Genomic DNA, 27,920 nt, shown 5'->3' on the forward strand with positions numbered 1-27,920 from the left:
GACAGTGTGGGTCTAGTGATGGATCAACGGAAAATCCGTTCCGTAGCGCAAAAGAGAATCCATTTACGCGAAAGCCCGTGCTGAACGCGACATGATTTTCTAGACGCGACGAACTCTGGATTTTGTAACTCTGGTTGACTTCTTTTGAGCACGAACTGTACTGATATTTGTTGTTACTTATTGTTCTATTCAAACTCCATGTTAAGCTAGCCTCATCTGGGACTAGAGCGAGAAAAGCGGGTCTGGGTGTGCCTGAAATAACCCAAGTGGAATCGTTGCCTTCTCACAACAATTGCCTTCAACGAAACCGTTCATCACCCTTCAGACCTGGTCATCCTTTCCAATGAACACACCTCTCAACTACGTGTCAATCAATTTGGTCTTCTTTCGTTCATGAACACGACTATCATCGGGACTTCGTCCAAAGTCAACGACACGACTGCGCACTATCTCGCCCCTCACAACGAACTTACCGACATTTGGTCTGGTATCTTTATTGAGTGCAGCCCGTACTTTCTTCACCGCACACGTCCCGGATCTCAGATTATTGTCTCTCGAGAGGACTGACACGTCCACTTTCGACAGACTCTGTCGCCTTCGTCCAAGATCAACCGGACCTCACTGAACGTCCAAGTCATCTGAATCTCTTACTCTGAGCCCGTTCACCAGAACTTACTCGTCTGATCTCTCTCGATCCTGCCCGGAGCAACGAAGTGAAGCCCCTTTCGAAGCGAGCTTTTCACGTCCAATTCACTTCATAAGTGTGACTTTGGGTCACTATTTTGAGCTATTGTGGAGTCGCTAAGATAACCCTTTCGACGCCGAATCTACCATCGCCTATGAATGGTACCATAGGACAATTAAGATACCTCTCACGAAACTCCAGTCTTCATTCAAGAGACTACTTTCAGCCAAACGCCTAATACAGGTAATTGGTAATTGTGGCTTCTCGGCGAGTCTACAGACTACTTTTTACGCATCTTCGAATACCATTCATTCAGTCATCCTGCAAAATGCCTCCCAAGCAAGCTACGCTAGGGTATGTCAAGGATCCTCAGACTTCCATAAAGTTCGTTTCAGTGCATATCCTCAATTCGGTCGTCTGTGCTTGCTAACATTATTTTCTGTAACAGCAAGTTCTTTGGAAACCCAAACGGTCCAAAGGCCCCGGGGAAGCAATCAAAACTTGCCTTCTCATCTAAAGCTGCTCCTCCAGCCAAGAAAGAGGATGATGACGCAAGTGCAGAAGAGCCAGAGACCAAACACTCATTGAAGGATGTAAATGGAAGTGATGTCGAGATGCAGGACAGTGATGCAGAAAACAAAGTGGAAGTGAAGAAGGAAGCCAATACGAAGGAGAATGTTAAGCCTGGCAAGGACAAGAAGAAGAGATCAAGGGTCGAGGTGAAGAAGGAAGAAGTCAAGAAGGAAAAGAAATCCAAAGTCAAGAAAGAGGAAGTCGAGGAAGAGGATGACGATGATGAGCCTATCGTAAAGCGCCCACGCCGGAACGCAAATCTAGTGGTTGATGAGGACGAGGATGCACCATCAAGATCCGCCGATCCCGAAACGGAAGCGGTGGCCAGTTCTTCCTCCAAATCAGCTCTTGCACGAAGAGGATCGACACAGTCAGCTGCCGCTTCAGAAGTTGACGATGCCTTGGAAGAAGAGGAAGAGGAAGATGACGAGGATGAGAAGCCTGAAGTTGCGGCAAAGGCTCGAGAGAAGATTCAGACCACCCTCAAGTCAAAGGCCAAGGACCCATACCCTGATTGGAAGGCTGGAGACCCGGTCCCTTACGCAGCTTTATGCACCACTTTCTCACTTGTGGAGATGGAATCGAAGAGACTCATCATCCAGGCACACTGTTCTCTCTTCCTACGACAGGTCCTGCGCTTGACACCGAATGATCTCCTACCTACTGTCCTCCTTATGATCAACAAACTTGCTGCTGATTATGCTGGTATCGAGCTGGGAATTGGCGAGTCACTAATTATGAAAGCCATCGGCGAGTCCACTGGTCGAAGCCTGGCTGTTATCAAGCAAGATCAAAAGGAAATTGGTGATCTTGGTTTAGTAGCGGTCAAGTCCCGCGCTAATCAACCTACAATGTTCAAGCCGAAACCTTTGACTGTTAGAGGTGTCCATAAGGGATTGATGGATGTAGCGACTACTTCTGGTGGAGGAGCTCAGGGTAGAAAAGTTGATCTTATCAAGAAATTACTTTCAGCAGCCGACGGTCACAGCTCGGGAAAGGTTGACATCACGAAAGACAAGGGTGGTCCAAGTGAGGCGAAGTTCCTGATTCGTTTTCTTGAAGGAAAGCTACGACTTGGACTTGCCGAGAGGACTGTCATAGTCTCCTTGGCCCATGCGATGGTATGTCACGAGGTAGACGCTAAGAATTCTGGCAAGGTACCGAACACCGAACAGCTTGCGAAGGGCGAGTCAATTCTCAAAGATGTCTACAGGTAAGAGCCACGAGATCTCGATATGGTTGTTGCTAACCACACTTTACAGCGAACTTCCGAGCTATGAAACCATCATTCCCATTATGCTTGAACATGGTATCTTCAACCTCAAGGACCATTGCAAGCTACGGCCAGGTGTCCCTTTGAAACCTATGTTAGCTAAGCCAACAAAAGCTATCACTGAAGTGCTTGATCGTTTCGAGAACCAGAAGTTCACTTGTGAATACAAGTATGATGGAGAGAGAGCCCAAATCCACTTCGTCGCCCATGATTCAGCGGAACAGTACGCTGGTCCAACTTCTACTGCCTCGAAGACAAAGTCAGGCGGACTTGCCGCCATCTTCTCTCGTAATTCCGAGGATCTTTCCAAAAAGTATCCCGATATCCTCGCTAAGTTGCCAACCTGGGTTAAGTCCGATACCAAGAGCTTCGTTCTCGATTGTGAAACTGTTGGTTGGGACATGGTCGAGAAGAAGGTTCTGCCATTTCAACAACTCATGACCCGCAAGAAGAAGGATGTCAAGGTTGAAGATGTCAAAGTCAAGGTCTGCGTTTTCGCCTTCGATCTACTTTTCCTAAATGGCGAAGCTGTGGTCTCGAAGTCCTTGCGTGAGCGCCGTGCTCTCCTCCATGAAGCGTTCACTCCAGTCGAAGGAGAGTTTGCTTTCGCCACTAGCATGAACGGCCAAGAGATTGACGAGATCCAGCAATTCCTTGATGAATCCATGAAGGCCTCATGTGAAGGCCTCATGGTGAAGATGCTTGATGGCAGCGAGTCTGGTTACGAACCCAGCAAGCGCAGTCGCAATTGGTTGAAGATCAAGAAGGATTACCTTTCCGGCATTGGTGATTCTCTCGATCTCGTTGTCTTAGGTGCTTACTTTGGCAAAGGCAAGCGTACGTCGGTCTACGGTGCTTTCCTGCTTGCTTGCTATAACAGCTCTTCTGAATCTTACGAGACGGTATGCAACATTGGCACCGGCTTCTCTGAGGCTGTTCTCGAGGAATTACACACTTCCCTGTCGGCAATTACCATTGATCGAGCCAAGCCGTTCTACTCACATTCTTCTGGCAATGCCCATCAACCAGATGTCTGGTTCGAGCCAAAGTATGTCTGGGAAGTCAAGACTGCTGATTTGACGTTATCTCCTCGATATAAGGCCGGCGCAAAGGAGGGATTGGAGGGATCTGGAGAGAAGGGTATCTCGCTTCGATTCCCGAGATTCATTCGAGTCAGAGATGACAAGAAGCCTGATATGGCCACTAGCAGCAGACAGGTTGTTGAGATGTATAGAAAGCAGGAGAGCGTTACGAAGTCTAAAGGTCCAGCTGTGGATGATGATTTCGAGTACTAAAATCTCTCTTCTGTAGTCGGACACTCAGCTATGGCGTTTTTGAGGCGGGAATTGGTGGTTGCATTAGGGAGGGGTATGGTTGTACATAGATGATTCTCCTTGTGAGGGAGGGACATTTGCATGGCCTTTGATCTTTGCTTATGAAGTGCTAGCATTAAATGAACACCATTATTGAAGAACAAGTTCTCAACACGTGCTGGATAATATGCTACACCATTGTGTGGATTCACCTTGGACATTCTGCCTTGGAGAAGTCCTAGTACAGACTCATGATACCAACAATATATTCTTCAGCAATTATACTCTGCCAGCTCTACCTCGTTATGCCTCAATCGAAAGTCCTGCCAAAGTAGGAACATTCTCCCCCTTCTCCTTCATCTCCCTCTCCTCTGCCTTAGCCCTATACTTCCTCGCCCTCCGTATCCTAATCTCCAACTCCCCCATCTCCCTATCCACACGACAAATCTCCGGCACAATCCTTTCAACCATCACAACCGCATCGCCATGCGCCCTCCTCAACGCCTCGGGAACCAGAAGTCCAAACATCCGTATAGGATCCCTCCTAGCTATCTTTTCCTGCACGCCATTCTCGTTCCCCGCAGACGTCGTGTCCCCTTCCTCGGAACAAGCAGCCGATTCTACAGCAACGATATCCAGCGTCGTCGTCTCACGACATACACATCTTCGCTGTGCCTGCATGCGGCCATCGTACATGGACTCGCCGTAGTGGACGCCGAGCGGGGCATGGAACTTTGCTCGCGCGAGGTTCTGCTGGGTCTGCGGGTTATGGACGAGTTAGTACTGACTGACTGTGCGTATATAGAGTTTGAGAAGGCACCGGGAATAGGAGAATTGAGAGAGGAAGAGGGTTACGGACGGATATCTGTTGCGCGCTAAGTTGAGCGCGGAGAGTAGTGTATTGGTCGAGGAGGGAGAGGTAGGTCTCGAGTAGGCGGTCGATTTCGTCGGAGAGATCCCGAGAGGAAGACGAGGGGGAGGTCATGGCGGATGGGTGGTTAATTTCTTTCGTGGCCGATGAGTGGGTGTGGATATCGTAGTATCTAGACCGTTACTTGATATGCTGCTGGTGCTGCTTATCCCACGCGACGGACGCGTTGTCTGGATGTGGTGGCTCAGGGCAAATGAGTGTTCGTGCTGGGAACCCTGGTCCGTCGTGCAGAGGAGAAGCTGAAGTTATTGGGGAAGCCAAGTGCGTTGGATGGAGAAGGGGGAAATGAAATATCAGATTGCGTTGCCCCAGACCCAACTTTTTCTGTCTTTTGCCCTTTTGCGTCTATCCATTTTTCAGTATCAGTATCAATATCAGAATTACGACTGGCTCGTTGTCCGCTGCGAGTGGATTATATCTTCATCGTTCGCTATCAATTACTCGAATCCTACCGGACCTGCTACTCAGAGCTAGTGTATCTACCACTTACCTATTGCCTTGACATTCGAGAACATCCATCTGCAGACCAGTCATTCACTTCTAGGAACTCCAAAGCCCAAATCCATACGATAACAATATCTTTGTGGTCCTGCATCTTCCATCTCCCCAATCCGCGTGCCATCACATCATATCTTCTCGGCTTGTCGTGTTTCCCTCGGTTGCCGTTTCACGAGTTCCCCAAAGCAGACGACGCCCAAAACACCATACAGGCACTGCCTCAATCGAGACAAGACGAGACGGGTCGACGAAGTGTGCCCCTTGAAGTTGCCTGAACTCGGATTATCTTTCTTCTTCGACTTCTGCGTCGTCTTCTTTCGCGTTCCCTTCTCGATCCTGAATCACCATCTGTCTGATCAGCCAGCACTATCCTCCATCCTTGCGATAATCCTGCTCCCCTCCCGTACGTTCCCTCTTCCTTGGTTCCCGCTCGCCCTGCTGCTTGTGCTGCTGCAGAATATTCTTCCAACGTCGTTGAAGATCTATTCGATCGAGATTCTTCGAAGGTCTTTTCGATATCTTGATTGAGTCGGCCTCGAGGCGGTCTGATTGCTGCCTTTGTCTCGCTGCGTCGTGTTTGGCGTGCTAACCTTATACGAGCTAATCCGGAGTTAGTCTAATCCGAAAAGGGTCAGCTTTTATCGGCGTCACCTTGTGCCCCCAAAGAAATCCCATTCGAACATTCCAAACCTCACCCATCCCACCGCTCGACCGCCATCCCCATCACGACTTCCGGGTCGCTCTCCCTTCCGCGGGCAGAAGACAGAATACCGAGAAGGAGTTGTCGAGAAGAAGAAGCGGTTCGCGGAGCATCTTGTCTCGGGTCGGTGATCGCAAGCAGGAAGGCCTGAGATCGGAACAATGGTGGTCGCAACTATCAAGTGCGTATATTCCTTTCTCCACGATCTGAGCCTCCTCGAATGGGCGCACGATAAGCATGTATAGAATTGGGGTGGTGGATTGTGACTTGGAGATGCAGATGGGAATCCGGGCTAATGTGTACGTCTCTGCAGATGCGTGGTCGTCGGTGATGGTGCTGTTGGAAAGACATGTCTTCTCATCAGCTACACCACAAACAAGTTCCCCTCCGAATATGTTCCCACGGTCTTCGATAACTATGCCGTCACTGTTATGTGAGTCCAGATGCTACGCCTCAAACCTGCCCCTCGCTTTACAAACAAAGCAATTACGGCCCCCATTGTCGATCTAGGCAGTAAGGCTGAAGATACATATTCTAACAATTGCCCAACAGGATCGGCGACGAACCATACACCTTAGGACTCTTCGATACCGCTGGACAAGAAGATTACGATCGTCTACGACCCCTATCATACCCTCAAACCGATGTCTTCCTGGTCTGCTTCTCCGTAACATCCCCTGCATCCTTCGAGAACGTAAGAGAGAAATGGTTCCCCGAAGTCCACCACCACTGTCCTGGTGTCCCCTGCTTGATTGTTGGCACTCAGACAGATTTAAGAGAGGATCCCAGTGTACGGGAAAAGTTGGGCAAACAGAAGATGAGCCCAGTCAAGAAAGAGGATGGAGAGAGGATGGCAAAGGAGCTTGGCGCTGTGAAATATGTGGAGTGCAGTGCTTTAACACAGTATAAGCTGAAGGACGTCTTTGATGAGGTAGCTATTCCCTGCCATTTACAATACCAATCCCAGCTTGTCGTCCTCGTGCTAATCAAGCTATATAGGCAATCGTCGCTGCTCTCGAACCTCCGGCACCGAAGAAGAAGCACTCGAAGTGCATGATTCTCTAACCTCACACCATCTTCTCGCCACACCCAGACACCGATATCAAACTCCCCGTCTCCCAATTTCCCCTCCTCGGTGCTCTTTACCCCGATACCCCGTCCTTTTCTATTTACTAGAAGTCCAATATCTGTCCGTCCACCTAGTCGCCAAAATGGGAAGAATCTCCTCACCACGATCTTCTCTTTCTCCGGCGCTGGACGGGCAGGATTGGCAAGCAGGAGCACAGTATGTTGAATGTGAAGAAGAAAGAAGAAACAAGAGAGAATCAGGATCTTTCAGTAGTGGGCCACTTTGAGGTGATTATGGTGGAGGGGGGGAAAGCTTCTTCTCTTTTCTTCAACTATTTTCCGTGAGCCGGCCGCCTCGTTTTTATTTTCTCTCTCTATTCGGCAGCAGATCGCAAGTCATATCATGGTGTTGAGGTGTAAATTCAGAGTCAGTCAGTCAATTGAAAGCAAGAAATCTTGAATGCTGCTGCGTGCATTCTTTTCAATGTGTTATTCTTCCATCACAGACTTTGACTTTTTGTTTGTATCGTTATTGAGTATCTTTATACAGGACAAGTGTTCTCCAGTACGATACCCTGTATCAGAACTTCTCCACAACGAGATCCAGCCCCTCTCAAAAGGAATAGCATCGAGGTCGAACGGTCACAGAATCTTGAGACGAAGCAAGAGAGTAAGGTGGAATGGGTTCTGGACGAAATCAAACGTCAGCAACATCTCGAGCATGGAAAGCAGTCCACAAACCAGATGCTCGATGCAGAATAAATCGTTGTGCCAGAGTTGAGCGTCAACCCCGCATATCTTTCGACGTCTTGTTCTTGCAGTCCTGTTCCTGTTCTTGTCCGTCCTGATTGGGGCTCCGATTCTAGGAAGTAGTTAGCTTGATATGGATCCCAGTTGTGGGGTATGAACTTGTGCCTTCGGAGGTTTCTTTATCTCGGTGAATCCACTTGTATATGAGCAAGATGGATGGAGGCAGTCCGACAAGGTAACGAGTCCGATGATAGCCTCTGATGAGAGGGACATATTTGCAAGGAGGGTCACGACGAGTTGAACAGGAGAAATTGTAGTGGGTATTGATGGAATCTGCGATAGATTCACGACATTGTCATAATTGAAGAGATGCGGGCCAAGATATGTAGCTAGATGCTGACAGTGTGTCTAAGCCGTCCTACTCCATCATGGCTCCCCGTGTGGTATCACTAAGACAGGAGAAATATCTGCAGCCAAAGCTCGCTCTCGTGGCAGACTGGGGCTACAGATTATGGGAAAGGCCAATCAAGGAGGGTCGAATCGGACTGGAAATGTTCTTCTGCACGAGGAATTTAGTATCATCCAATTACCTAGGTAGATTCCATCGTCACGGACTTTGAGGCGTAGGATCCAACATTGTACGGAGGTGGGCTCTCCTCGCCCTGGCTGGCCGCATCCACTGCCGAATAGAAAGATTCTGGTACAGCCCAATGCTTCTTCGTGGGGCAATGAGGCTTTGATACCCATGATTCCCGAAATGCGTGGGGAGTATGCACAGAGATTTTGGATCCGACGAATTATATTCGCGGAAGGCGCAGCCCAGTCGCTTCCCTGCCGTGCAACATACGCCACCACACATTCGAGACCAGATTCTGGGATCCGCCAATGATCATCGTTCAGAGCAAACATCGCACCAGAGCCTTATATTGCAGCGATGCCCTTCTTCATTCTTCGAGCACTCGTCTTCCTACCGAAACTCATCTTTTACGATCATTTTCCTCCGATAGCCCACCATGTCCCAGATTGTCGAGCCTGAACGATTGAATCAGCTCAAGAACATCATTCGATCGTTATACCTTGTCAAAGGTCACCCGCTCGAAGGTCCGAATGGCGTTATCGAGTTGATGGCAAAGCAGCACGGATTTCGAGCGACGTAAGTGCATGAACCGAGTAACCGAAACTTCTGTACTTATACTGACATGGTATCAGAAAAGCCCAATATGAGAAACTTCTCGCAGATTGCCGCAAGAAGCGTTCCAACAAGGACTGGAAAGTTGTCGGCCAGAAGATCGAAAAACGGAAGCGGCAAGGGAAGAAGAGCGATGTGTATCTCGATAAGCACTTGATTCCAAGCAAGAAAGTTCAGAAAGAGATATCTAGGCATGGATTCATGACTATCGAGGAGCAAATACAGGCCAAGAACGGTACGGACGCAACCCTCAGCTTCTCTGTCCTCTACTTACGCAGATTTGACCAGCGCCTACCCCACAAACCCCTCCTGGGTTCGAAGTCCTAACACCGTCTGGTCAACCAATCTCCAACTTGATGTTCAAAAACTTGCCGATACTGGGCTTTCAGGAAATGCAACAAGTTAATCGTAGGTGACTACACTCTACAATATTCACACATATGCTTACCAATAGTCTCTGGAATAGAATCCATGGATGTTCTTGACGCTGGACAATTTGCTCTGCCATGGAACGCCATCGGATATAACTTCAATAGCTCTATGGAGTATATCATCGGGTCACTCCTCCCAACCTCAGAGTTTCTAAGTAGTACCACAGCAGAGGACTTCCCGGTTTCGAACCAAGGAAATGTCACGAATCCCGAATTACTAAACATCGCTGTCTTCTTAGCTTCAAATAACTTCCCCGCTGGAGCTAATGGCAAGGATGTCTACAAATGGCTCAAGGCTCACAAGAAGATCCCAATTTTAGATGCACTTGCCTCAATTAAGACCCCAAGCGCTGAAGCCACCCTTGAAAGCCTTTTACCATTTGCTGTCGAGGCGAAAGATATCCCGATGTTACAACAACTACTTCGAGCTGGAGTGAACCCCAACGGTCAAAGCTGCCGTCACAACAGGATCCCCGAAATTCTGACCCCATTGCAGTTTGCTTGCATCATCAGACACACTGAAATGGCGCAAATATTGACAGAAGCAGGTGCTGACATCGACAATCCTGGTTCCGGGTGGAAGAGTAGCGGGATCCTTTTCGCCATTATAGCGTATTATCTTATCCCGAATTCTGGATCGAGATACATTGTCACTCCTTTTCCATCATATGGCATGCACGATTCGAGACTTATTGCTGGTGACCAGACAGCTGACGTCTGGCTTTCAGACAGAGGTTCTGGCTGTGTAGATCTTGTCCAAGTCTTGCTAGATGCAAGCGCTAATGTGAATCCCTCAGTTGAATATTCACCATCTTCAAACAAGGATTGGAAAATTAACCGATTTCTCGAAGATGGACATTCACCATTATCGGCTGCTGCAAAGTATCGAGACCACGGTCTTGTGAAGCTTCTCGTGCAACACCATGCCAATGTCAAGTTCATCACATCTCGAGGAACGGGTATCCTGCAGGAATGTTTGTATAGCTGGGATCAGGCAGATTGCGACTTTAGCAGCTATAGGGAGCCTCGGTCAGTGCTTGATCGATCTTTCACTTTTGATGGCGACCAAGATGTATCACGAATCGCTCCAGTTGTGCAGACACTTCTAAGTGCGGGCGCAGATGCACCACAGAGGAGTTATTATCCTTTTTATTTTCGGTGTCCAGTCAAATTCGCATGCTCCAACTGCAGCGAATCTACCAATTCTATGGGCACTTTTCTCTCGACTTTGGATCTCGCTGTCCTTTCAGGAGTTCCAGATTTAGTTTCCATGTTCCTCAACACGGGAGCTCTACCGACTCAGCACACGCTCGAAGTAGCTCAGAAGGTCAATTGTCCACTAGATGTTTTGTCTCTTTTGCACACTCCTAAGCCTGAGCAGTCTGAGCTTAAGATTGTGGACACTATAATTAAGTCGGCGCTACGAACTGGCGACGTCTCCATAATAACGACACTGCCGCTTGACCCCGATGCATTCTATAACAGATTATCCTCTAATGGTTGGGATTTCCGAGAAGCGATTGAGCTCGCTTGCCAATTTGCGTCTCATATAGGGGTCCTTCGCCAAGTATTGGATGAAGCCTTTGTCTTTCGTCAACCCATTATCGCTTCGCTTGGTTGCTCAATATACTATAAGTTACTGTCAGAGCACGAGAAAGTCAAGGAAGTTGTAGAGATCCTGTTATATGCTGGAGCGGATATCAATGCTGCTCCAGAAGGTTGCAGCACTCCTCTCTCGATCGCAAGACAGAATGGGGACGAAGCACTTGTTGAGTTACTTTTAGAAGCTGGAGCAGCTCCAGGCTCTGACAGTTTGCTCCACAATGATAGGGTGATTAGCGGTTCCGAGGGTCTTCGAAAATTAATTCGTGCTATCGAACGGGGAGACATGTCCACTGTTCGGTCTATGATTGAGGCTGGTGTGGATATAAACAAGGTTGGCTTTTCGGAATGTCGGGGAACTTGTGATGAACGTGGATCCCCATACCGTGGGGGACCACTCGCCATAGCTATTATCAAGCAAAACGAATACTGTTTTCGTTACCTCATCTCGAGAGGTGCCAAGTTAAATGTTGATCCTGACGACTGGCGAACACTAACGCCGCTGGCGGCTGCTATAATCATCCAAGATGAGAAGCTTATCCAGGAACTGCTTGATCTTGGAGCGAACCTGTTCGATCCATATGCTTTGGAGGCCTCAGTTGGCAATCCAAGGCTCTTCCAACTCCTTACTGCGCAGATAGGGCTCAATTTAGCTAGAAGATCTTCGTAGGCACGTCCGGCATTCGATAAAGCGACCAGGCACGGCCATATCGCAGTGGTTGAGACAATTGTTCAAAACCATATGGTCGAGATGGATGTGTACCACGATAAGTGTAAAGTGCTTTATCTGGCTTTGATATATGACTCTACTCCTAACCTTGCGATTATGCGCTTTCTCCTTGGTCATGGAGCTGATCCAGATGGCCTTGTATGCAATGGAACTTTGAGCGAAGAGTCTGCTCTTTTTGTAGCTGTGCGTAGGTACGGTATGGCCAAAGTCGAACTCCTCCTCGATGCTGGTGCTGATCCAAATTCCTGGTACAATGTTATGGATATGACAACTTTACAGCTTGCAATTTCCCTAAATCAAAAAGACATTGCAAGGTTGTTATTGCAACATGGCGCAGATCCGAATAAATTCTCTGGCAGAGGTACTTTCGGTACTGCAATCCAAATCGCAACTCGAAGTAAAGACAAGGAGATAATTTGTCTGCTTCTTGACCACCATGCGAAACCGGATCTGCGAGCCGGCAAAGAGCAACACACCGCTCTCCAGATCGCAGCTCGAGATGGACACGAAGATATCGTCCTGCTGCTTCTTGATCACAATGCGAAACCAGATCTGTGGGCTGGCGAAAAACGGCATACTGCTCTCCAACTCGCAGCTGAAGGTGGAAGCAAGGAGATCGTTCGTGTTCTTCTCCATCGCAATGCGAAACCAGATCTATTGACCCATACAGAGCAACACACGGCGCTTCAAATCGCAGCCCGAGATGGACACAAAGAGATCGTTAAAATGCTCATTGAGCATGGCGCAGATGTCAATGCTCCAGCAGCCGAGAGGTACGGTGCTACCGCTCTTCAATTTGCAGCTATGCAAGGCGATCTTGGTATCGTTTGTCTGCTTCTCGAAAATGGAGCCGATGTCAATGCTCCACGTGGAACAGTCGGCGGTAGAACGGCTCTGGAAGGAGCTGCAGAGCATGGCAGTATTGATATAGTACAGATGCTGCTCAACGCTGGTGCGGATGTGTATCGGGCAGGAGAAGAGCAATATGAGCGCGCTCTGGCATATGCGTCGGGCAATGGACATCATGTTACTCGAAGATTGCTGGAATCTTATCACGGGTAGCAGAGTTGGGGTATCTAGGTGTCAATACTTACAGGGGACATGAATGGGCTCTGATTTGACTTGGTGGGTTATTTTGGTTTTGCTTTGGTATTCGTTGGGGATAAGTATACTTTTAGGCGCAGCACGTATTGAAAATGACAGCCTTATCGGATGCACTTTCCTTTCTCGTTCTAATGAGTAGCATCTTGCTTGTTTGGCATGTCAATGTTATGAGTGAATGACTTCAAAAGTGGGAGGAAGTGTCGATAAGCTCGCGCCCTGTGAAGAACCGATAACGTAATCAACTCTAATTAGACCTCACAATAGTTTGCACTTCTCTTTCAACTTCCAGAGTCCTTTCACTGGAGCACCTTTGCAAAGATTCTTTCAAACTCATCAAATTAGAGCATTTGACAAAATGCGGCTCGAAACGTTGTCCTTGTTGGTGTTATGCGGGGTAATCGGTGTCGTAGTGGGGCACGAACATCATGGCCATGACCACGACCACGCCGAGAAAGAGATCCCGCTTCATGAGCAAGAATATATCCAGGACAACACTGAGGAATTGGAGCGAAAATGGGGCTTTGAGGTTCGTGGTTCCCTTCATGCGTTGAAAGTTGTGGGCAGTGCACGTTCAATTGGTGCTGCCTCGCACTTTTGATCTCATTGTCCAACAATCTCAGAAGTTCTTTTTCTTTTAAATGACTTGAAGTTTTGAAGAAGGAGAGAAAGAATGCTAAGTGGTTTCTAGTGGGGATATAATGGGGTCAACTCATTTGCACACCTCGAGCACGTGAAGTGTCTCACTAAGCCAGATACTCTGTTCGATATTGGCATTTTGGGAGTTCCCTTTGATACCGCTGTTAGCTATAGACCAGGTTTGTCTCAAAAAATCTCCGTTTTGACTCCATTCTGGTCTTTTCCTCTCCAGCTAGATATTCTCGGTGTCCGGTACACGTGACTAACCCCCTTTATTCCCTTGACTCGCTAAACACTTAACTCTTTTTCTCAATGGAAGTCTAATACTCTACAGGAGCTCGTTTTGGGCCCCGAGCTATTAGAGCAGCATCATCTCGACAGACCTCTTTCCGAGGCTTCAATCCCCGAGCTGGAATCAACCCTTACATGTCATGGGCCAAGATCCTCGACTGCGGCGACGTTCCCGTAACTCCTTTCGATAATGCCGTTGCACTCACCCAAATGACGTCCGCTTACCTCGAACTTGGTCACCGCTCTTCACTCTCTTCCGTCATCCCAAAACCTAAGATTATAACCTTAGGTGGAGATCATGCTTTGGCACTTGCAGCATTGCGGGGTTTAAATAAAGTCTATGGACAGAGTATCGCAGTTCTTCATTTCGATGCACATTTAGATACTTGGCATCCGGCAAAGTACCCGAGTCCGTGGCCAAGTAAACAGGCGGAGTTTAACCATGGGTCTATGTTCTGGATTGCTTCCAACGAAGGACTGATTCTGAACGGTTCGTCGGTTCATGCGGGGTTGAGAACGAGGTTGAGCGGGGATGATTGGGCAGACTTTGAGGATGATACGAATCAGGGCTTCCTACGTATCTCGGCTGATGATATCGATGATCTTGGTCCAAAAGGTGTTGTTGATACCATTATGGCTAGAATTGGGACAGAGACTCCTGTTTACGTTAGTGTTGACATCGACGTCCTTGACCCAGGTCTTGCACCAGGTACTGGAACCCCAGAAGCTGGTGGATGGACAAGCAGAGAGTTGATTCGAATCTTGAGAGGAATCGAGGGATTAAACATCGTAGGTGGGGATATCGTGGAGGTGGCGCCCGCATACGATGGGGCCGGAGAGCAGACTGCCTTGGCTGGAGCGCAAGTCGTGTATGAGATTCTGACGAGCATGGTCAAACGGGGGTTGGTGGATATGGGCAAGACTGCAGAAGTTCCTGGCCGTGACGCTAGAGGAAGAGTGAAGGACGAGTTGTGAGGTCTGGGTTTGGAGTTGTGGTTGCCAAGTTTTTGGTGGAGTGTTCGGAGTTGGACGAAAGAGGAAATCGATGAAGATGGTGTAAAAGGCAAGCTTCGAAGATTGGGAAATTGAGTGGAAAAGTGCTTCATCTTATCTCTGAGGGGTTATGCAGTACCAAAAGCGTTCGTGGCAACATTGAAACACCTTTTCGAGATGGGGTTTGCCGAGACTTGAAACACCGCGACAGGTGTCACGACTCGCACACCGAATGAAACAGGGCATCTTATTGGTCAATTACTTCTCCTGCAAGGCATCTCGCAAAGCTAAATAGTCATAGCATTCTCGGGGTCGCAAATTCGCGATCGCAAAGCTAACGGGATAGAAATGACGCGTTTCTTTCGTATTCGCAACTAAGTACGACCGCAAGAGCCAGAATGAACTGCTTTATAAACTTGCCCAGCCATTCGATGTATAGCTTTCAGAATTGCTTTTTTCTTTCTCGAATTCAACATCCCAGTCAAAGTCACGTTTAAATCTTGTTTGCATCTGTTCTCTCAAGTTTGATTCGTTCTACCGCTCTTCAATCTTCCTCTATTCGCTGAAGCATCCTTGACCCATTTTTCGAGCAAATATGAAGACCGCAGTGACATACATCTACCATATCTCACGCGACAAGATCCATGGACGAGAAGAAAAGCGGCAGTGGAGGAAGACCTTCGATCCTACATACGTACCGCGCAGGTCTATGCTTGCGCACAGTTTTCATTCGGGACGACATAGTATGGGGAGAGCTCTGTCGATTTTTGGAAAGCCACAGCCTGTGTAAGTAATCATTTTTGGGTGAAGTTATTGTTTCTGTTTGAAGAGAGCTGATGGGGGTATATGATACAGGATTCCTCTTCCAGATCTCCCAGAATACCAGGAATTTCCTGAGGATGTGAAGAAGAGGGATAGCGAACCCTTTGGGCTGTACGAGCGGTGACTGTGATTCTTTTTCTGCCTGAGAGCTGTTGGGCCATTTGGATGTACTGATGACTGAACGACAATTTCCTTCTTGTACATAATTTTCATGATTTTCTCTCGCAAGTATGAAGTCATGTCATAATGCAGCTCTTGGAGAAGAATCTGTGTTTTACGAGCTGAGAGGCGATTTAGTAAATTGTCGCACATATATCAGTGCGATATACCCTCGCTTTCTTACCGTTTCTACGGTGCTGCCACAAGTAAAAGGAGTTTCGATCAATCTACATAACAGAGAGTTAATCGAATGCCACTCGAAATGAAAGCTATTTGCTTGAAATTACACACTCAAATTAATTGCACTTGTGTCAGCTTGAGAGCTTACTACCGCGATAGCGCTCTCATTGTCCTGCCCATTTTGATCCGGTCTTTCCTCCTTCGTCGAAGCCTCAACGACCAAAGATTTAACAACCAATTCCAGCCTTGAGCATGACACCTCCTGGACTTTGAAGGTAAAATTTTCTTTCTTCAACTCTGCTACACCAACGGTCGAACTTGACTCTGAGCCAATTGTAGAGGTCGAAGATCCTATAGCCAGAATGACGATGTCATATATGGTCTCCAAGTCAGGATAGCTCCAGCCATGCCACAACACCAGGACTGTGTGCACTAATGCGATGAAGATATGCACAAGGAGGATTCCCACAGCGATTCGTCTAGTTACTCCTTCGGCCGAATAACTGTATCCGTAATGAGATGCTATGGGGAACACCTCTATAGAGTTTACCAGATCAACTTCAGAAATATTCTCGAGGACCATGCTATACGATTCGAAGAAAAAGGCATCCTGATTTGGATCGTGGAGATAGGAATCCATCGCAAGCGTCAAATTGATATCGACTCCAAATCTTGCTAAGGCGTCTGTTATGAGAAGCGAAAGCGAGGTTCCTACATCGACTATGGGCTCGATGCTTTCGTTCGGTATAGGCTTTATCGACCGAATTAGCTGATTAATGGTTTCGTTGTTTGGCAAAGCTTTGTTGATCCAATCGATATCTAGTCGTATGTGCCTGGAAGCCAAGTCTTTAGACAATTCCTCTGGAGAACAATTGTCTTCTGGCACTGCTAGAGACACGACATAATTGTCAATACTAGGAGAGAGATAGTGCAAGTCTTCTTTCGAATTGACGTAGATATCTTCAGGCTGCCAGCTGGAATATATGGAGCATGCAAGCTGCATCGGATAAGTGCTTTCACGCATCACAAAAGCCGCAGCAATTGATGTTGTGAATGTTCCAAAGTCGGGAGGCTGTATCCACACACTGGCCAGATCTTCCGAAGAATTTCTCAGACTCAGGAGAATATTGGCATCTATCGTCCAGTTGTTTCCATTTCTCAATGGAAATAACAGCTCATAACTTCCAGAAGACCCTCCATCCAAAACCTAAGCGTCACTTTGTGAACAATAAACGGCAGTTTGAGGAGCAAAAGCTCGTCTTCTCTCGACCAGCGAAATCCCCATTAACGTCTTAGAGTACTCCGATGAGAAATCGTCGAGAGCGTCCCAATAACTGGCCATAATCGATACTACATTATCAATTGAGATAGAAGTGCTCAGGGTGACAAAGGTTGCTCTATCCTCACGCGCTGCACACTGACCTGCAATAGCGCCTGCTAAGAAGCGATGAGTCGTATTTAGCTGAATTTTATCGTTAGTTTCCCCGGGCATCGTAAAATTCCAAGTGCGACGTGGACTAGGATCATACACATCCAAACCATTTTGATCATCATAATATAGATATTCAATAGATGCCGCGAGACTTGTCAACCCAGCTGCCGGGCAGTGTTGAGGGGTCGTGGAGTTTATGAACAGACAATCAGAGGGAAGGAATGATTCGCTAGTGATTTCCGATGGCCACAGTCGAGCTTCAGTTGCATTTATGAAAAGTCGATATCTGGAGCTTTCGGACAGCTGTCCAAAGTAAGGCATCATTAATGTTTCCAAGCTCATCGGAATATTCCATTGACCAGTAGAAGGAAGGATTAAAATAGCTGAGGATGGTCCGGAAATAGCACACATAACGACGAGTACCAGTACAATTGCAATGAAGCGCAATCGGTGAGCCTGGAAGCCTTTCGGGAATAGCTTCCTCCAAAGCTGCAAATTGAAGACGGAATTTAAATTGGTGATCTGGAAGCCTGCCAGTACACTGCCAACAGGAAGTCCTCCACCACGTAGTACTTCGTACTGGACGTAGCTAATGGCAACCATAGACAAAGACGCGGCAATCAAGATCTCGTGGAGTTTCGCAGCAAATTGAAGTGCATTGAGCCGAAGACTTTGGTTGGATGTTCCTACTTCCTCCCAATATATCTCAGAAAAGTTGATGTACAATAGGGCCACAGTGACAGCCATAGCCGGGATGTGGATACAACAAGTCTTCAAAGCTTGCCATCTTTGGTGTCTACAGACTTCGTCGACCCTTTTGCCTTTCAAAACGCATGGACATTTCCGTTCTTCCGATCGAAAGAGTGCAGCGAATCGTGTAAGAAAAGACTTTATTGCGGAAGGTGCTCGATATATATAGCCGTTAAAAGTTCCGATAAAGCAAGAGAGGCAAGATAGTAATGTTCTTAACCACAGTAAAGGCCGTCGTGAAGATCCGTCTTTGCGCGACTGGATTTGAATTGAGTGATGTTGGCGCGTGTTTTGGAAAGCCATGGTGAATTGTTTGTGATGCTAAGAGCAGAAAGCTCCACAGGAAGCGAACTTTGTTGCCTGGATATCGGCTATTATGCTCAGGGTGCTTTTCCATCTGCACTTGCATAGCCCCCATAATATATTAGCCACACGATTCTCGCGAAGTGACTGGACCAGCACCTTATATGAACACGAACTCTCAGGAATAGTTGATTATCTCACCGTCCTTCCGCAGCGATCTCATCGACGCATTCGTGAATGGCGCATCTGTGAAGGTTGGTCTATCCATTATCTCAAGATTGGGACATCTACGCTCATTTCTTGCCATAGCACCCCTTCAAATTCGAGCCTACCAATCTCGTCTCCACAAATATACCTTAGTTTTCTCGTTCGTAGCTAAGATCTGTTCCTTTGGCCCGTGTCACTGTATCGGTCCCCTCTCGCTTAATGTGCTAAGCGAGAAGCCAGGAGAGAATTATATACCTACCTAGGTAGGTAGGTAGGTAGGTTTCAAAAACAAAAACTCTGGGCAGCCCTCTGACCCCGTACACTGCCGAAGCGCGTGCGGGGGAGAGAGGTACCTTTGTAAAAACCCCTTCCGGGGAACAGGTTTTTTAAAGTATCGATCGTGCGGGTTGCCCCGCGTTGGCGACAGGAGGGGATTGGCGACGGCGAAAATCTGCTTATTTAAATCTATATAGAAGTTAAGGTTTAGCGCTAAAGGAGCATAAATCTGTTCAATTTCGATGAAATAGTGTATGGGGGGTATGACACGCCTGGCAGCTGTTAGATCGTCTATGAGTGCTTCACCATCAAAAAGGCCGTGAATATGGCAATCGCTTATAGTTTTGTACGCCCTGTCGCCGACGTCTTGAAGCACAAATTGAGTTATCACAAGGGTTTACTCTTGCATGGATGCTGGCTAATTAGTGCATTCGGGATTCCTTTCCCACACCTTCTAAATAAATTGAAACTTGACAAGTTGGCTGAATCAGCGCCATGTATCAGTTCAAACTTCCAACAGTACCACTCTTTTAATTAGTCCAATCGTCCTTCCGGAATGCGCTCTTCGCTGCAGTCGTCAATCCAACATCTATCAGGGTTGGACCGCCCAAGATTTCAAAAACGGCTACGTCAGCACTCATCTCGCGCGACAACCAATTCTTCAATTCCACAGCGGCCAAAGAGTCCACTCCATAGCTATCAACTCTGCCATTCAATGCAATGGTCTCCTTCGGGATACCTAAGACGCGAGATAGCTTTTTGCACAAGCCTTCAGATACAAGCAGTCCCGCGTCTTTCAAAGAGGCTGCGGACGCAAAGAGTGCTTTGAAATCTTGACTGTGCTCACTGATTTTGATCGTGGACTTTGTTGAGCTATCAATCTGGTGAAGGCTGAGGAAGACCGGCTGTTGTAGAGCATATGGGACTTCGCCGCCCTGGGCACGGATGTCGGTTGGAAGGGAAATTCCAGTGGTCACATGGCTTTGCATTGTTGTCTCTGGACTGAAAGCAGGGTCACAATAATAGTCGAGCAGCGCAAATAGCTCGTCAAGGCTCAAGCTGTCCAAGACTCCAACTCGTTTCAGATGCTCCATGATGTGAGCGTTCTCAGCAACAAAGCCTTCTGACAGAACAACGCCGAGATCGATTGTTGTAGCTTTTTCTCCTTGAGATACTCGATAGTTTGTCAATGCAGCTTGGTAGGTATTTCCTGCTGCGTAGTTGCTCTGGCCAGGGTTTCCATAGATGCCACAAGTAGAGGAGAGGAGGATGAAGAACTCCAAGCCCTTGGGGAGTAAGGTATGCAAGTTCCATGACCCCTGAACCTTGGGCATAGTACAGGTTTTCCAGTCTTGGAAAGACATTGCAGCAAACGTAGCATCCTACGTAATTGTTAGAGAATCGAGAACAGTACCATGGGCTCTACTTACTTTCAGGACCATTGCACCTTGAAAACAACCCATGATGGGAGGCATTTCGTCCTTGTAGTCGTCTAGAATCTTTTGAAGCGATGGCAAACAGGTGATATCACATGCAGGAGCCACCACATGTACTCCTTTTTTCCTAAGTTCAGCAAGAAGTTCCTGAGCCTTCACATTGGACGCTGGTCCGGACCTGGAAAGTAGGATCAGGTTCCTCGCGCCTCTTGCTACCATCCACCTGGAGATACTCCGTCCAAGACCGCCGAGCCCACCTGATATCACATAAGTTACATTGTTCTTAAACCGATATGCTGACTTCGTTGTCAAAGACGTCTATCTTGGTTATCAGCGATCAATATCCACCAAATTAATACAGAGATTGACTTGAAATTAACTCTCCGCTGTTACAGAAGAAAGCAGAGTCGGGGGTTGCTTACAAGGACTTTTGATTTCTCCTCAATCTTGAGAACAATTTTGCCTGAACTTTTGCCTCCTTGAAGGAAGCGGAACGCTTTTTCTGTATCAGAGATCGGAAACACATGGAGTGGATATGGTGCTGAGAGTTGATTGAGACTGAACATTGACATTACTTGTTGGAGTATTCGTTGTATCAGGTGGGGTCGGTTGATAACAAGGCAAGTGAGATCGATCCCTGCAAACAGAGCGTTCTTATGGAAAGGATACAAAGGGAGACTGCCGTGGTCGTTGATATCTTTCTTTCCTATTTCAAGGAATCGACCGTATTGAGCAATACATTGCCAAGAAGCCAACAGGCCTTCTCCAGACAACGAGTTCAGAATCACGTCTACCCCTCGATTGTTGGTCATCCTTTGTATGCCTTCGGCGAATGAGGTGTCCCGGCTGTAAAATATATGGTCTTCTGCAATGCCGTACTTATCCATGAGAAGGAGCTTTTTGTCCACAGAACCAACCGTTGCAAATATCTCGGCTCCTATCTGTCGGGCAATTTGTATTGACGCTTGCCCAGTACCACCGGATGCTGCACTGTAAGAAACGATTGTTAACGCTCAAACTTCCTAGAGCTCAGAACTGCGCTCGGGAATGTCACAATGTACAGCTCAAAACAGAGAGGTCAGCTTCGGGACTACAAAAGAGATACGTACTGAATGAGAATAGATTCTCCTTTCTCCAATCTTGCAATCTCGCAGAGGCTGTAAAAAGCAGTGCAGAACACTGTAGGAATCGCTGCGGCTTCCACAAATGTCATCTCATCGGGGATCTTGATTACGCAATCCACCTTAGACCTGGCGTATGTTCTGTATGCCCCGAAAGAGATCATGGTAACGCGGTCTCCAAGCTTAAGGGACCCGCAGTCCTCACCAACTCGGCTGATGATACCACTGCATTCGCAACCTAGGACATCGGAGTCTACACGACCCAGGACCGTCAAGAGGTCCTTGAAGTTGACACCGATCGCATGAACTTGTACTTCAACCTCTCCGGGCGCCATGGGTTCGTCGTGTTCTGAGTCTTCGATGAATTGCAAACAGTCTAGTCCAGGCACTTCGGCGCTGAGCTTGATCGCAGGCCCTTCTCCAAATTGTTGAATGCGCGACTGAACTATGGTTTGGTCGAACACATGCTCGTTCGGTGACTTTGCTTCATAGATCCGATTGATATGCAGTAGACCGTCCACTTCTACATATTCCAGCTCAGGAGCAGTTTCTCTTGCAGATGTCATACTCTTAAAAACCGCGGCAATGTTTCTTGCATGTTCTTGACATAATGAATCTGGGGATACCTCCAGCCCCAATACCGACATTGGGATGGTGCCATTTTCGAGGCGAAGAACAGTGAAGAGACCCTGTGCCATTCCATAGTCTGGTAACACAGACTTTCGACCGCCACCTCCGGTCACCCAAAGGATGCCTTTGGACGAACAGAGAAAGGACTGGATGGAAATGAAAGCCTGCGAATCGATCATGGAGAGCACTGGACCATCGACTTCAATTAGTATAATGTACTGATATTGGTCGCGGTTCGGCATCGTAGATACCTGCTCCTTGGTGAGTGCTGCGCATACTTTCAGCTCTGAGACAAGAGCAGCGACCATATTCCGTTGAAAGGAAGAATTTTCGTCAATGACTACGATGGTCTTTGAATTCAAATCTGACTCCGAAGCCTTATCTGATCCCGTGGCAGTAGAAAGCATCAGACTTGCTGTGTGACATGCTTCGCTTTGGTAATCTCTAAGAACGAGGTCCGTTCCGGAGAAACCATTTTCTTTCAATACCACATCCCACTGCTCAACATTGATAAGCGGGCCCATTGGCCTATAGTGTTCTGAGCTCAGCCACCAGCCAGGAAGTGTGCCGAACACGAATGGAACTGGGAGCAAGTCTGGTACCGTCAACTCCACGAGGAGGAGCAGCCCACCGGGTTTCAGCAACTTGCGGGTGTTCCCAATGGTCTTACTCAGGCTTCGAGTAGCATGAAGAACATTGGAAGCAATAATCAAATCATAGTATTCTCCTTGAAATCCCTGATCGAAAATATCTCGTTCAATGTCTAGAACAGAGAAAGACATTCGGCCGTTGTGCTGGAACTTTTCTCTCCCCTTGGCAAAGAACGACGGACTGATATCTGTGAAGTGATATTCGCTGTATCGTGGGTGGCTCGGATCGGGCGCCGAGGTTTGGTGTAAAATTCCTGTCGTGCCGCCAGTTCCAGCTCCAATCTCCAGTATCTTCATCCCCGGATTTTTGTGAAGGAGGGAATCCAAGAATCGAGAGAACATTGCAAATATCTGGGTGTGTTCGTTTACCTCCTGATAGAAATTCGCTACCAGCTGCTCGTCCTCGAATAAGACTTGTAAGGGGTCGACATCTCCTAGTAGTATTTGACTCAGTGCTTTTCCAACCTTTTCAAAGAGCCTTCCTTGGTGATTGGTGGCGACTCTTCCACGAAGCTCTTCTAAGTTGGCCGAATTACCTAAGTGAGCTGTTCGGCAAGGCCGATACTCTGGGGGAAATTTCGCCAAATCACTGTCCAGTTTACCTTGAAGCCAGGTTGCATATCTGGCAAGGGCTGGGGCAGGTAAACGGTTGAGTTGCTTAAGTTCTGCCAAAGCAATTGAAGCACAGGAGAGAACGAATGATTCGCAATCTGCAGCGAAGTCGATTGGTTCTTCGCGAGGAACGTAGGCTTGTTTGCAATGTCGAAGAATCTGATCCAGATCTAGAAGTTGCGGATCAACATCCCAACGAGTTTCGTAGCACAATCGCTTCGCTTTTTGTTCCTGAGAGATACTTTGTGGACTTGAGACAGCAGTGATTTCGAAGCCTTGAATACGAACCTTCAGTGAATCGTCCCCACCCATAACTGATATAGAGCATGTAGCGCTTCGGCGGCTTAGACAGCATGCTTCTGCATGCGCCTGCAACGAGCCTAGAAACGAAGTACCGACACCCGTGCTTGATATCCAGAGCTTTTGCATACGCCTTGGAACCATTGTCTGTAGAGTCTTTGAGACGCCGTTACTCAAAGCAACGAAGACTAATTGAAACATGCTGTCCAAGGTAGTTGGGTGGACAACGTGGCTTTGAGCAGCATTGCCACTCCATTCTCTTGACCATGTAGAGGGGGTGACTGTTGACATCGCTTCTCCCGCATTGTTGAAGCGAATGTCTGTCAATTGTTGAAAATTAGGCCCGTATTCCAACCCGACCTTTTTGAACATCTGGTACATCCTCGCAGGCTCCATACTTTGATGGGGTTCAGCTACTGATCTCGCATGAACATTTCGCAAGTGCTCCAGTTCTTGTGAAGTCTCGCTGCAAACACTGACATCTGACTCGGTTCTCCCAAAATCAGCTCGTACACATCCGCGACAAACCTCTTCCCATTTCTGATCGAAGCTGTTGTGAAAATAGATACGGAACTCGTAGGAGAGGTGTTTTTTGTTCGCAGTATCGGTTGATGGGCGGAGACAAATTTGCGTTTCGACATTCTCTTGGGAAATGATAAGGGCGGTGTGAAAAGAGACATCACTAATCTCATAACCGATTGCAAACTGTGTATCGTCCAGCTGTTTTGCGGCTTCGATGGCCATCACGAGCATTCCTGCTGCAGGGTAAAGTATTGAACCATTGACTCGGTGCTCCTTGACCCATGGCATTTCCTCTGCCCGGATAATCATTCGCCACGTGCCCTCAAGAGGGTTCCAATCGTCCACTCGGCTGCCAAGCAAATCATGATTACCATATTCACGACATCTAAACGTCTTCCCGATTCGAGACTCTTCCCAATACACCACAGAATGATTGAAAGGATAGTGTGGGAGATCGGGAAGAACGAGAGGCAAGCTGGCGCAAGGATCAAGTCGATTAACTTTCTGCAAGTCTACCTGGAAACCTTGGCAATGCAGCGTCCCAGCAGACGTAAGAAATGTTTCGAGAGCGGATCGATTGCGAACTAAAACAGAGCTGTACGTCACCTCGTGACTTCTCTTCACGGAAGACAAGATATCTCTGATAGGCCCTTGAAGTGCAGAGTGAGGTCCAATCTCCAGCCACATACTAACGACAATTTCCCTCAAGTGACTTTTATCTAATTTTCTCCCACCTGGACTCGATCTGATAGAGCAGTTTCTCATTGCACCCAGAAAGTTGACGGGAGATACCATATTCTCAACCCAGTATTGCCCTGTTAACAAGACATCCGCCGAGACTGTTTTACAGGTCACGGTCGACATCATCTGGGCTTTTGATAGTGTTCCTTTTTGAAGACCTCGGAGATGCTCCAGATATTCACAGGAAATTCTGTTCATTTGCGGCGAATGATATCCGACCTTAACCATCAGCTTACGGGCAAAGATCTTTTCATGGTTCAAGTGCGCTGTCAACGCATCGATTTGAACTTCTGGTCCCGAAATAGTGACATTATTCGGGCTGTTGATGCAACTCACGGTCAACAGATTCGCGTTTAAGCCGAAGCGCTCAGCTAATGTTTCGAGGATAGCGTATATTCGACCTGGAGATGTACCCACAGCAACCATAGAATGTTTTGACTTCGGATCGAGACAGTCTGTGAGTTTGCATGCCAGCTTACCACGAAAGTATGCCACTTTTAACGCAGACTTCTTGGATAGTGCGCCAATACAATAGCTAGTAGGGAGTCAATAGATATCATCAAGAATCTAGAGAAGCGACTTACGCAGCAGCAATCTCGCCAGAAGAGTGTCCTACCACAGTTGAGGGTACAATACCGACATACCCAAGTAAGTCCACGATGGCAATCTGAACAGCCGTCGATATAGTCTGGCTGAGTTCCGGCTCATTGATTCTCGAGCACATTTTATCTCTTGCCATTTCAGCTGTCATCAATTAATCGATAGATCATTCATGAGGAGTAGTATCAACGGACCTTCAAGTGACCATGAACAATTAATTTGTTGCAAATGTTCCTCAGAATCCCTTAAACTGGCTCTAAAAGCGGGGTAGATTGACAATTCTCGACCCATTGCCCACCACTGTGCCCCTTGCCCGGTGAAGACAAACCCAAGGGTGGGTTTCTGGGTAGGAGATCGAATCGGCTGCGAAAGTGTGTCTTCGAGTAGACTTTTCTCCAGCTTTGACACGGAGTCTGCTACAGTAAAGGACTTCCAGGGCAACGAGCTGCGTCGAATATTTAGAGTGAACGCTAAATCGCTGAGAAACTTAACCTCGTCTTTCTTGTCAAGATTACAGAGATATTGGCCGTATTCTGCAGCAAGTCGATGAATTCCATCTTCGTCTGCGGCTGACCAGACAAGCAGCTTGGCGCTTTGCACTTCTCCAGATGGAGTTCGAAAACCATTGGTAGCTTGCAACGGGAATCGTCCTGGCAGAGATTTTGCAGTACAGTGATTCGCACTGAGATGTCTTGATGATAGATAATGGTACGCATCATCTAACACCGCATGAGCATTTGTTCCGCCGAATCCGAACGAATTAACCGATGCCCTTCTGATCCCATGACTAGGCCAAGGGATGCTTTCAACTGGAAACTTCGGAGAGGTGAGCGAAGGAACGCACTAGTAAAGTGGAAAGCTGACCTTGATCTTGAGCCCTTCTGCATCTATTTGAGGGTTCAACACCTCAAAATTAGTGTTAGGTGGAATCACACCTCTTTCTAAGGCAAGGACTGTCTTTATCACACCGGCAATTCCGCTTGTGCCTTCTAGATGCCCGATATTGGATTTGACAGCTCCGCTAATACACACGATCCCAGTTCAGCTTCATCACTTTACATAGAAGCTATATCAGGTATAGAAAGCAGAGAGCACTTACATGTATACGCCGTCGTTCTCACCCTGATACTTCCGAAAACTTTCCCCAATGGCTCTGGCTTCTATCGGGTCTCCAAGTGCTGTTCCGGTGCCTTTACGTGTCAGAACTGATCACTATTAGAGAAGATCTTTGCCTTACCGTGGGCTTCGACGAACCTGGTCCACCCCATATCAAGGCCAGCTTTTCGATAGGTTTCAGTGATTAATTTCGCCTGCGAATCCTTGCTAGGCTGAGTGACACCACCCGGTGTATGGCCGTCCTGGTTCGTCCCCGTAGACCGAATCAGAGCACGGATCGTGTCTCCATCTTGAATTGCCTGAGAAATAGGCTTCAGAATCAAAACGCCAAATCCTTCGCCTCTACCATACCCATTAGATCTATCGTCAAAACTGTAGCATCGGCCATCTGGCGAAAGAAAATTCATGTTAGATAAAGCTATGTTCATCTCTGGAGTGAGAATTAGACTTGAGCCTGCGACGATGCCCTAATATTGTTAGCCTCAAGAAGACAAACTGGAGTTAGGGAGGTTTACCATAGTCGATTCACCTGACCAAAGACCTTGGCAAGACAGATCAAGCGCTGCCATTGAACTAGAGCACGCTGTATCGATTGTTATAGAAGGCCCTGCTAGGTCGAAAAACCAGCTTATCCTGTTGGAAAGGATGGATCCAGCGCTGCCAGTACCACTGTACTTTGGCACTTGTTGGGAATCTCTCCAACTCATCGTCATGAAGTCGTTTGTGAAACAACCAACATGAACCGAAATCTTCGAGCGTTTGACGCTCTCCATTGGAATGCCAGCTGTTTGGACAAATGATCAGCGAAGGATAATATGGTGGAGACACGGCGTTTGAGCCACACTTACCATTTTCTAATGCTCGATAAGTCGTTTCCAGCAAAGATCGCTGCTGGGGATCTAATGTAGCGGCTTCAAGCGGGGGAATGGAAAAGAATGGGGCATCGAAGTCTCGGATGTCTCCCTTCAGAAAATGCGCATCATGCGTGGATATCTTGGCTTAGATCAGTTCCAAATTCCTGGGTCAACTAGAGGCCACGGTTGAGACTTTACCTTATTCATTCGACTGCTATCTGAACTATGAAATGCATCTATGTTAAAACGCTGCTCGGGAAATTTCGTTGCAACGCATCGTTTCTGTATCATGAGTTCCCACAACGAAGCCTCGGAGGTAGCTTCTTGTGGAAACTTGAAGGAAATCCCCACCACGGCGATGGGTTCTAGAATGTCTTTCTCATGCATGGTATCTTCTATCCCATTCTGAAAAGAGTTGCCAGAGAAATCTTCGCCAAATGGA

At 47.5% G+C, this 27,920-nt stretch overlaps 8 protein-coding genes across 8 annotated transcripts; 5 read left to right on the plus strand and 3 right to left on the minus strand.

The window, feature by feature from the left end:
* The first annotated feature begins 790 nt into the window (after positions 1-790).
* On the plus strand, positions 791-3,929 carry LY89DRAFT_493340 (DNA ligase). The gene is made up of 3 exons (XM_018207911.1): positions 791-1,069; positions 1,134-2,471; positions 2,521-3,929. Exons 1-3 carry the CDS (start codon positions 1,014-1,016, stop codon positions 3,824-3,826), a joined length of 2,700 nt encoding a protein of 899 aa, XP_018073889.1. The 5' UTR covers positions 791-1,013; the 3' UTR covers positions 3,827-3,929.
* A 269-nt stretch (positions 3,930-4,198) lies between these two features.
* On the minus strand, positions 4,199-4,814 carry LY89DRAFT_546268 (uncharacterized protein; the record flags this gene model as incomplete). The annotated part of the gene is made up of 2 exons (XM_018208248.1): positions 4,199-4,603; positions 4,704-4,814. Coding segments are annotated over 2 exons (516 nt in total), but the record flags the coding sequence as incomplete, so codon positions are not given.
* Positions 4,815-6,134: 1,320 nt separating this feature from the next.
* On the plus strand, positions 6,135-7,038 carry LY89DRAFT_731930 (GTPase CDC42; the record flags this gene model as incomplete). The annotated part of the gene is made up of 4 exons (XM_018219630.1): positions 6,135-6,154; positions 6,287-6,406; positions 6,526-6,904; positions 6,973-7,038. The coding sequence occupies 4 exons, from the start codon at positions 6,135-6,137 to the stop codon at positions 7,036-7,038; spliced, it is 585 nt and encodes a 194-aa protein (XP_018073891.1).
* Positions 7,039-8,711: 1,673 nt separating this feature from the next.
* Positions 8,712-9,333, plus strand: LY89DRAFT_683361 (uncharacterized protein). Its single transcript, XM_018214690.1, has 2 exons — positions 8,712-8,944; positions 9,001-9,333. Exons 1-2 carry the CDS (start codon positions 8,805-8,807, stop codon positions 9,305-9,307), a joined length of 447 nt encoding a protein of 148 aa, XP_018073892.1. The 5' UTR covers positions 8,712-8,804; the 3' UTR covers positions 9,308-9,333.
* On the plus strand, positions 9,265-11,872 carry LY89DRAFT_493399 (ankyrin). Its single transcript, XM_018207912.1, has 2 exons — positions 9,265-9,388; positions 9,447-11,872. Exons 1-2 carry the CDS (start codon positions 9,337-9,339, stop codon positions 11,681-11,683), a joined length of 2,289 nt encoding a protein of 762 aa, XP_018073893.1. The 5' UTR covers positions 9,265-9,336; the 3' UTR covers positions 11,684-11,872.
* Positions 11,873-13,074: 1,202 nt separating this feature from the next.
* LY89DRAFT_613243 (Arginase/deacetylase) lies at positions 13,075-15,174 on the plus strand. Its single transcript, XM_018210656.1, has 3 exons — positions 13,075-13,373; positions 13,536-13,662; positions 13,818-15,174. Exons 1-3 carry the CDS (start codon positions 13,203-13,205, stop codon positions 14,747-14,749), a joined length of 1,230 nt encoding a protein of 409 aa, XP_018073894.1. The 5' UTR covers positions 13,075-13,202; the 3' UTR covers positions 14,750-15,174.
* Positions 15,175-15,577: 403 nt separating this feature from the next.
* On the minus strand, positions 15,578-18,107 carry LY89DRAFT_667481 (uncharacterized protein; the record flags this gene model as incomplete). The annotated part of the gene is made up of 4 exons (XM_018212979.1): positions 15,578-15,870; positions 15,933-15,975; positions 16,077-17,062; positions 17,351-18,107. 4 exons carry the CDS (start codon positions 18,105-18,107, stop codon positions 15,578-15,580), a joined length of 2,079 nt encoding a protein of 692 aa, XP_018073895.1.
* A 1,205-nt stretch (positions 18,108-19,312) lies between these two features.
* LY89DRAFT_642645 (reducing type I polyketide synthase) lies at positions 19,313-27,865 on the minus strand (the record flags this gene model as incomplete). The annotated part of the gene is made up of 12 exons (XM_018211761.1): positions 19,313-20,278; positions 20,327-20,650; positions 20,755-21,322; positions 21,442-25,443; positions 25,493-25,652; positions 25,703-26,324; positions 26,373-26,529; positions 26,608-26,698; positions 26,746-27,091; positions 27,140-27,408; positions 27,473-27,617; positions 27,677-27,865. The coding sequence occupies 12 exons, from the start codon at positions 27,863-27,865 to the stop codon at positions 19,427-19,429; spliced, it is 7,725 nt and encodes a 2,574-aa protein (XP_018073896.1). The 3' UTR covers positions 19,313-19,426.
* Positions 27,866-27,920: the final 55 nt, after the last annotated feature.

The sequence above is a fragment of the Mollisia scopiformis genome, assembly GCF_001500285.1.
Source record: "Mollisia scopiformis unplaced genomic scaffold LY89scaffold_8, whole genome shotgun sequence".
Classification (NCBI taxonomy): domain Eukaryota; kingdom Fungi; phylum Ascomycota; class Leotiomycetes; order Helotiales; family Mollisiaceae; genus Mollisia; species Mollisia scopiformis.

What these genes read in the sequence shown, in the direction of transcription:
- LY89DRAFT_493399 (XM_018207912.1), top strand. Translation starts at nt 9,337, where the DNA reads ATGTTCAAAAACTTGCCGATACTGGGCTTTCAGGAAATGCAACAAGTT. An exon ending in GGAAATGCAACAAGTTAATC is followed by an intron (nt 9,389 to 9,446) that starts GTAGGTGACTAC and finishes TCTCTGGAATAG; the next exon opens with AATCCATGGATGTTCTTGAC.
- LY89DRAFT_493340 (XM_018207911.1), top strand. Translation starts at nt 1,014, where the DNA reads ATGCCTCCCAAGCAAGCTACGCTAGGGTATGTCAAGGATCCTCAGACT. An exon ending in GATCCTCAGACTTCCATAAA is followed by an intron (nt 1,070 to 1,133) that starts GTTCGTTTCAGT and finishes TTTCTGTAACAG; the next exon opens with CAAGTTCTTTGGAAACCCAA. An exon ending in ATTCTCAAAGATGTCTACAG is followed by an intron (nt 2,472 to 2,520) that starts GTAAGAGCCACG and finishes CACACTTTACAG; the next exon opens with CGAACTTCCGAGCTATGAAA.
- LY89DRAFT_683361 (XM_018214690.1), top strand. Translation starts at nt 8,805, where the DNA reads ATGTCCCAGATTGTCGAGCCTGAACGATTGAATCAGCTCAAGAACATC. An exon ending in CAGCACGGATTTCGAGCGAC is followed by an intron (nt 8,945 to 9,000) that starts GTAAGTGCATGA and finishes ACATGGTATCAG; the next exon opens with AAAAGCCCAATATGAGAAAC.
- LY89DRAFT_613243 (XM_018210656.1), top strand. Translation starts at nt 13,203, where the DNA reads ATGCGGCTCGAAACGTTGTCCTTGTTGGTGTTATGCGGGGTAATCGGT. An exon ending in AGCGAAAATGGGGCTTTGAG is followed by an intron (nt 13,374 to 13,535) that starts GTTCGTGGTTCC and finishes AGTGGTTTCTAG; the next exon opens with TGGGGATATAATGGGGTCAA. An exon ending in CGCTGTTAGCTATAGACCAG is followed by an intron (nt 13,663 to 13,817) that starts GTTTGTCTCAAA and finishes AATACTCTACAG; the next exon opens with GAGCTCGTTTTGGGCCCCGA.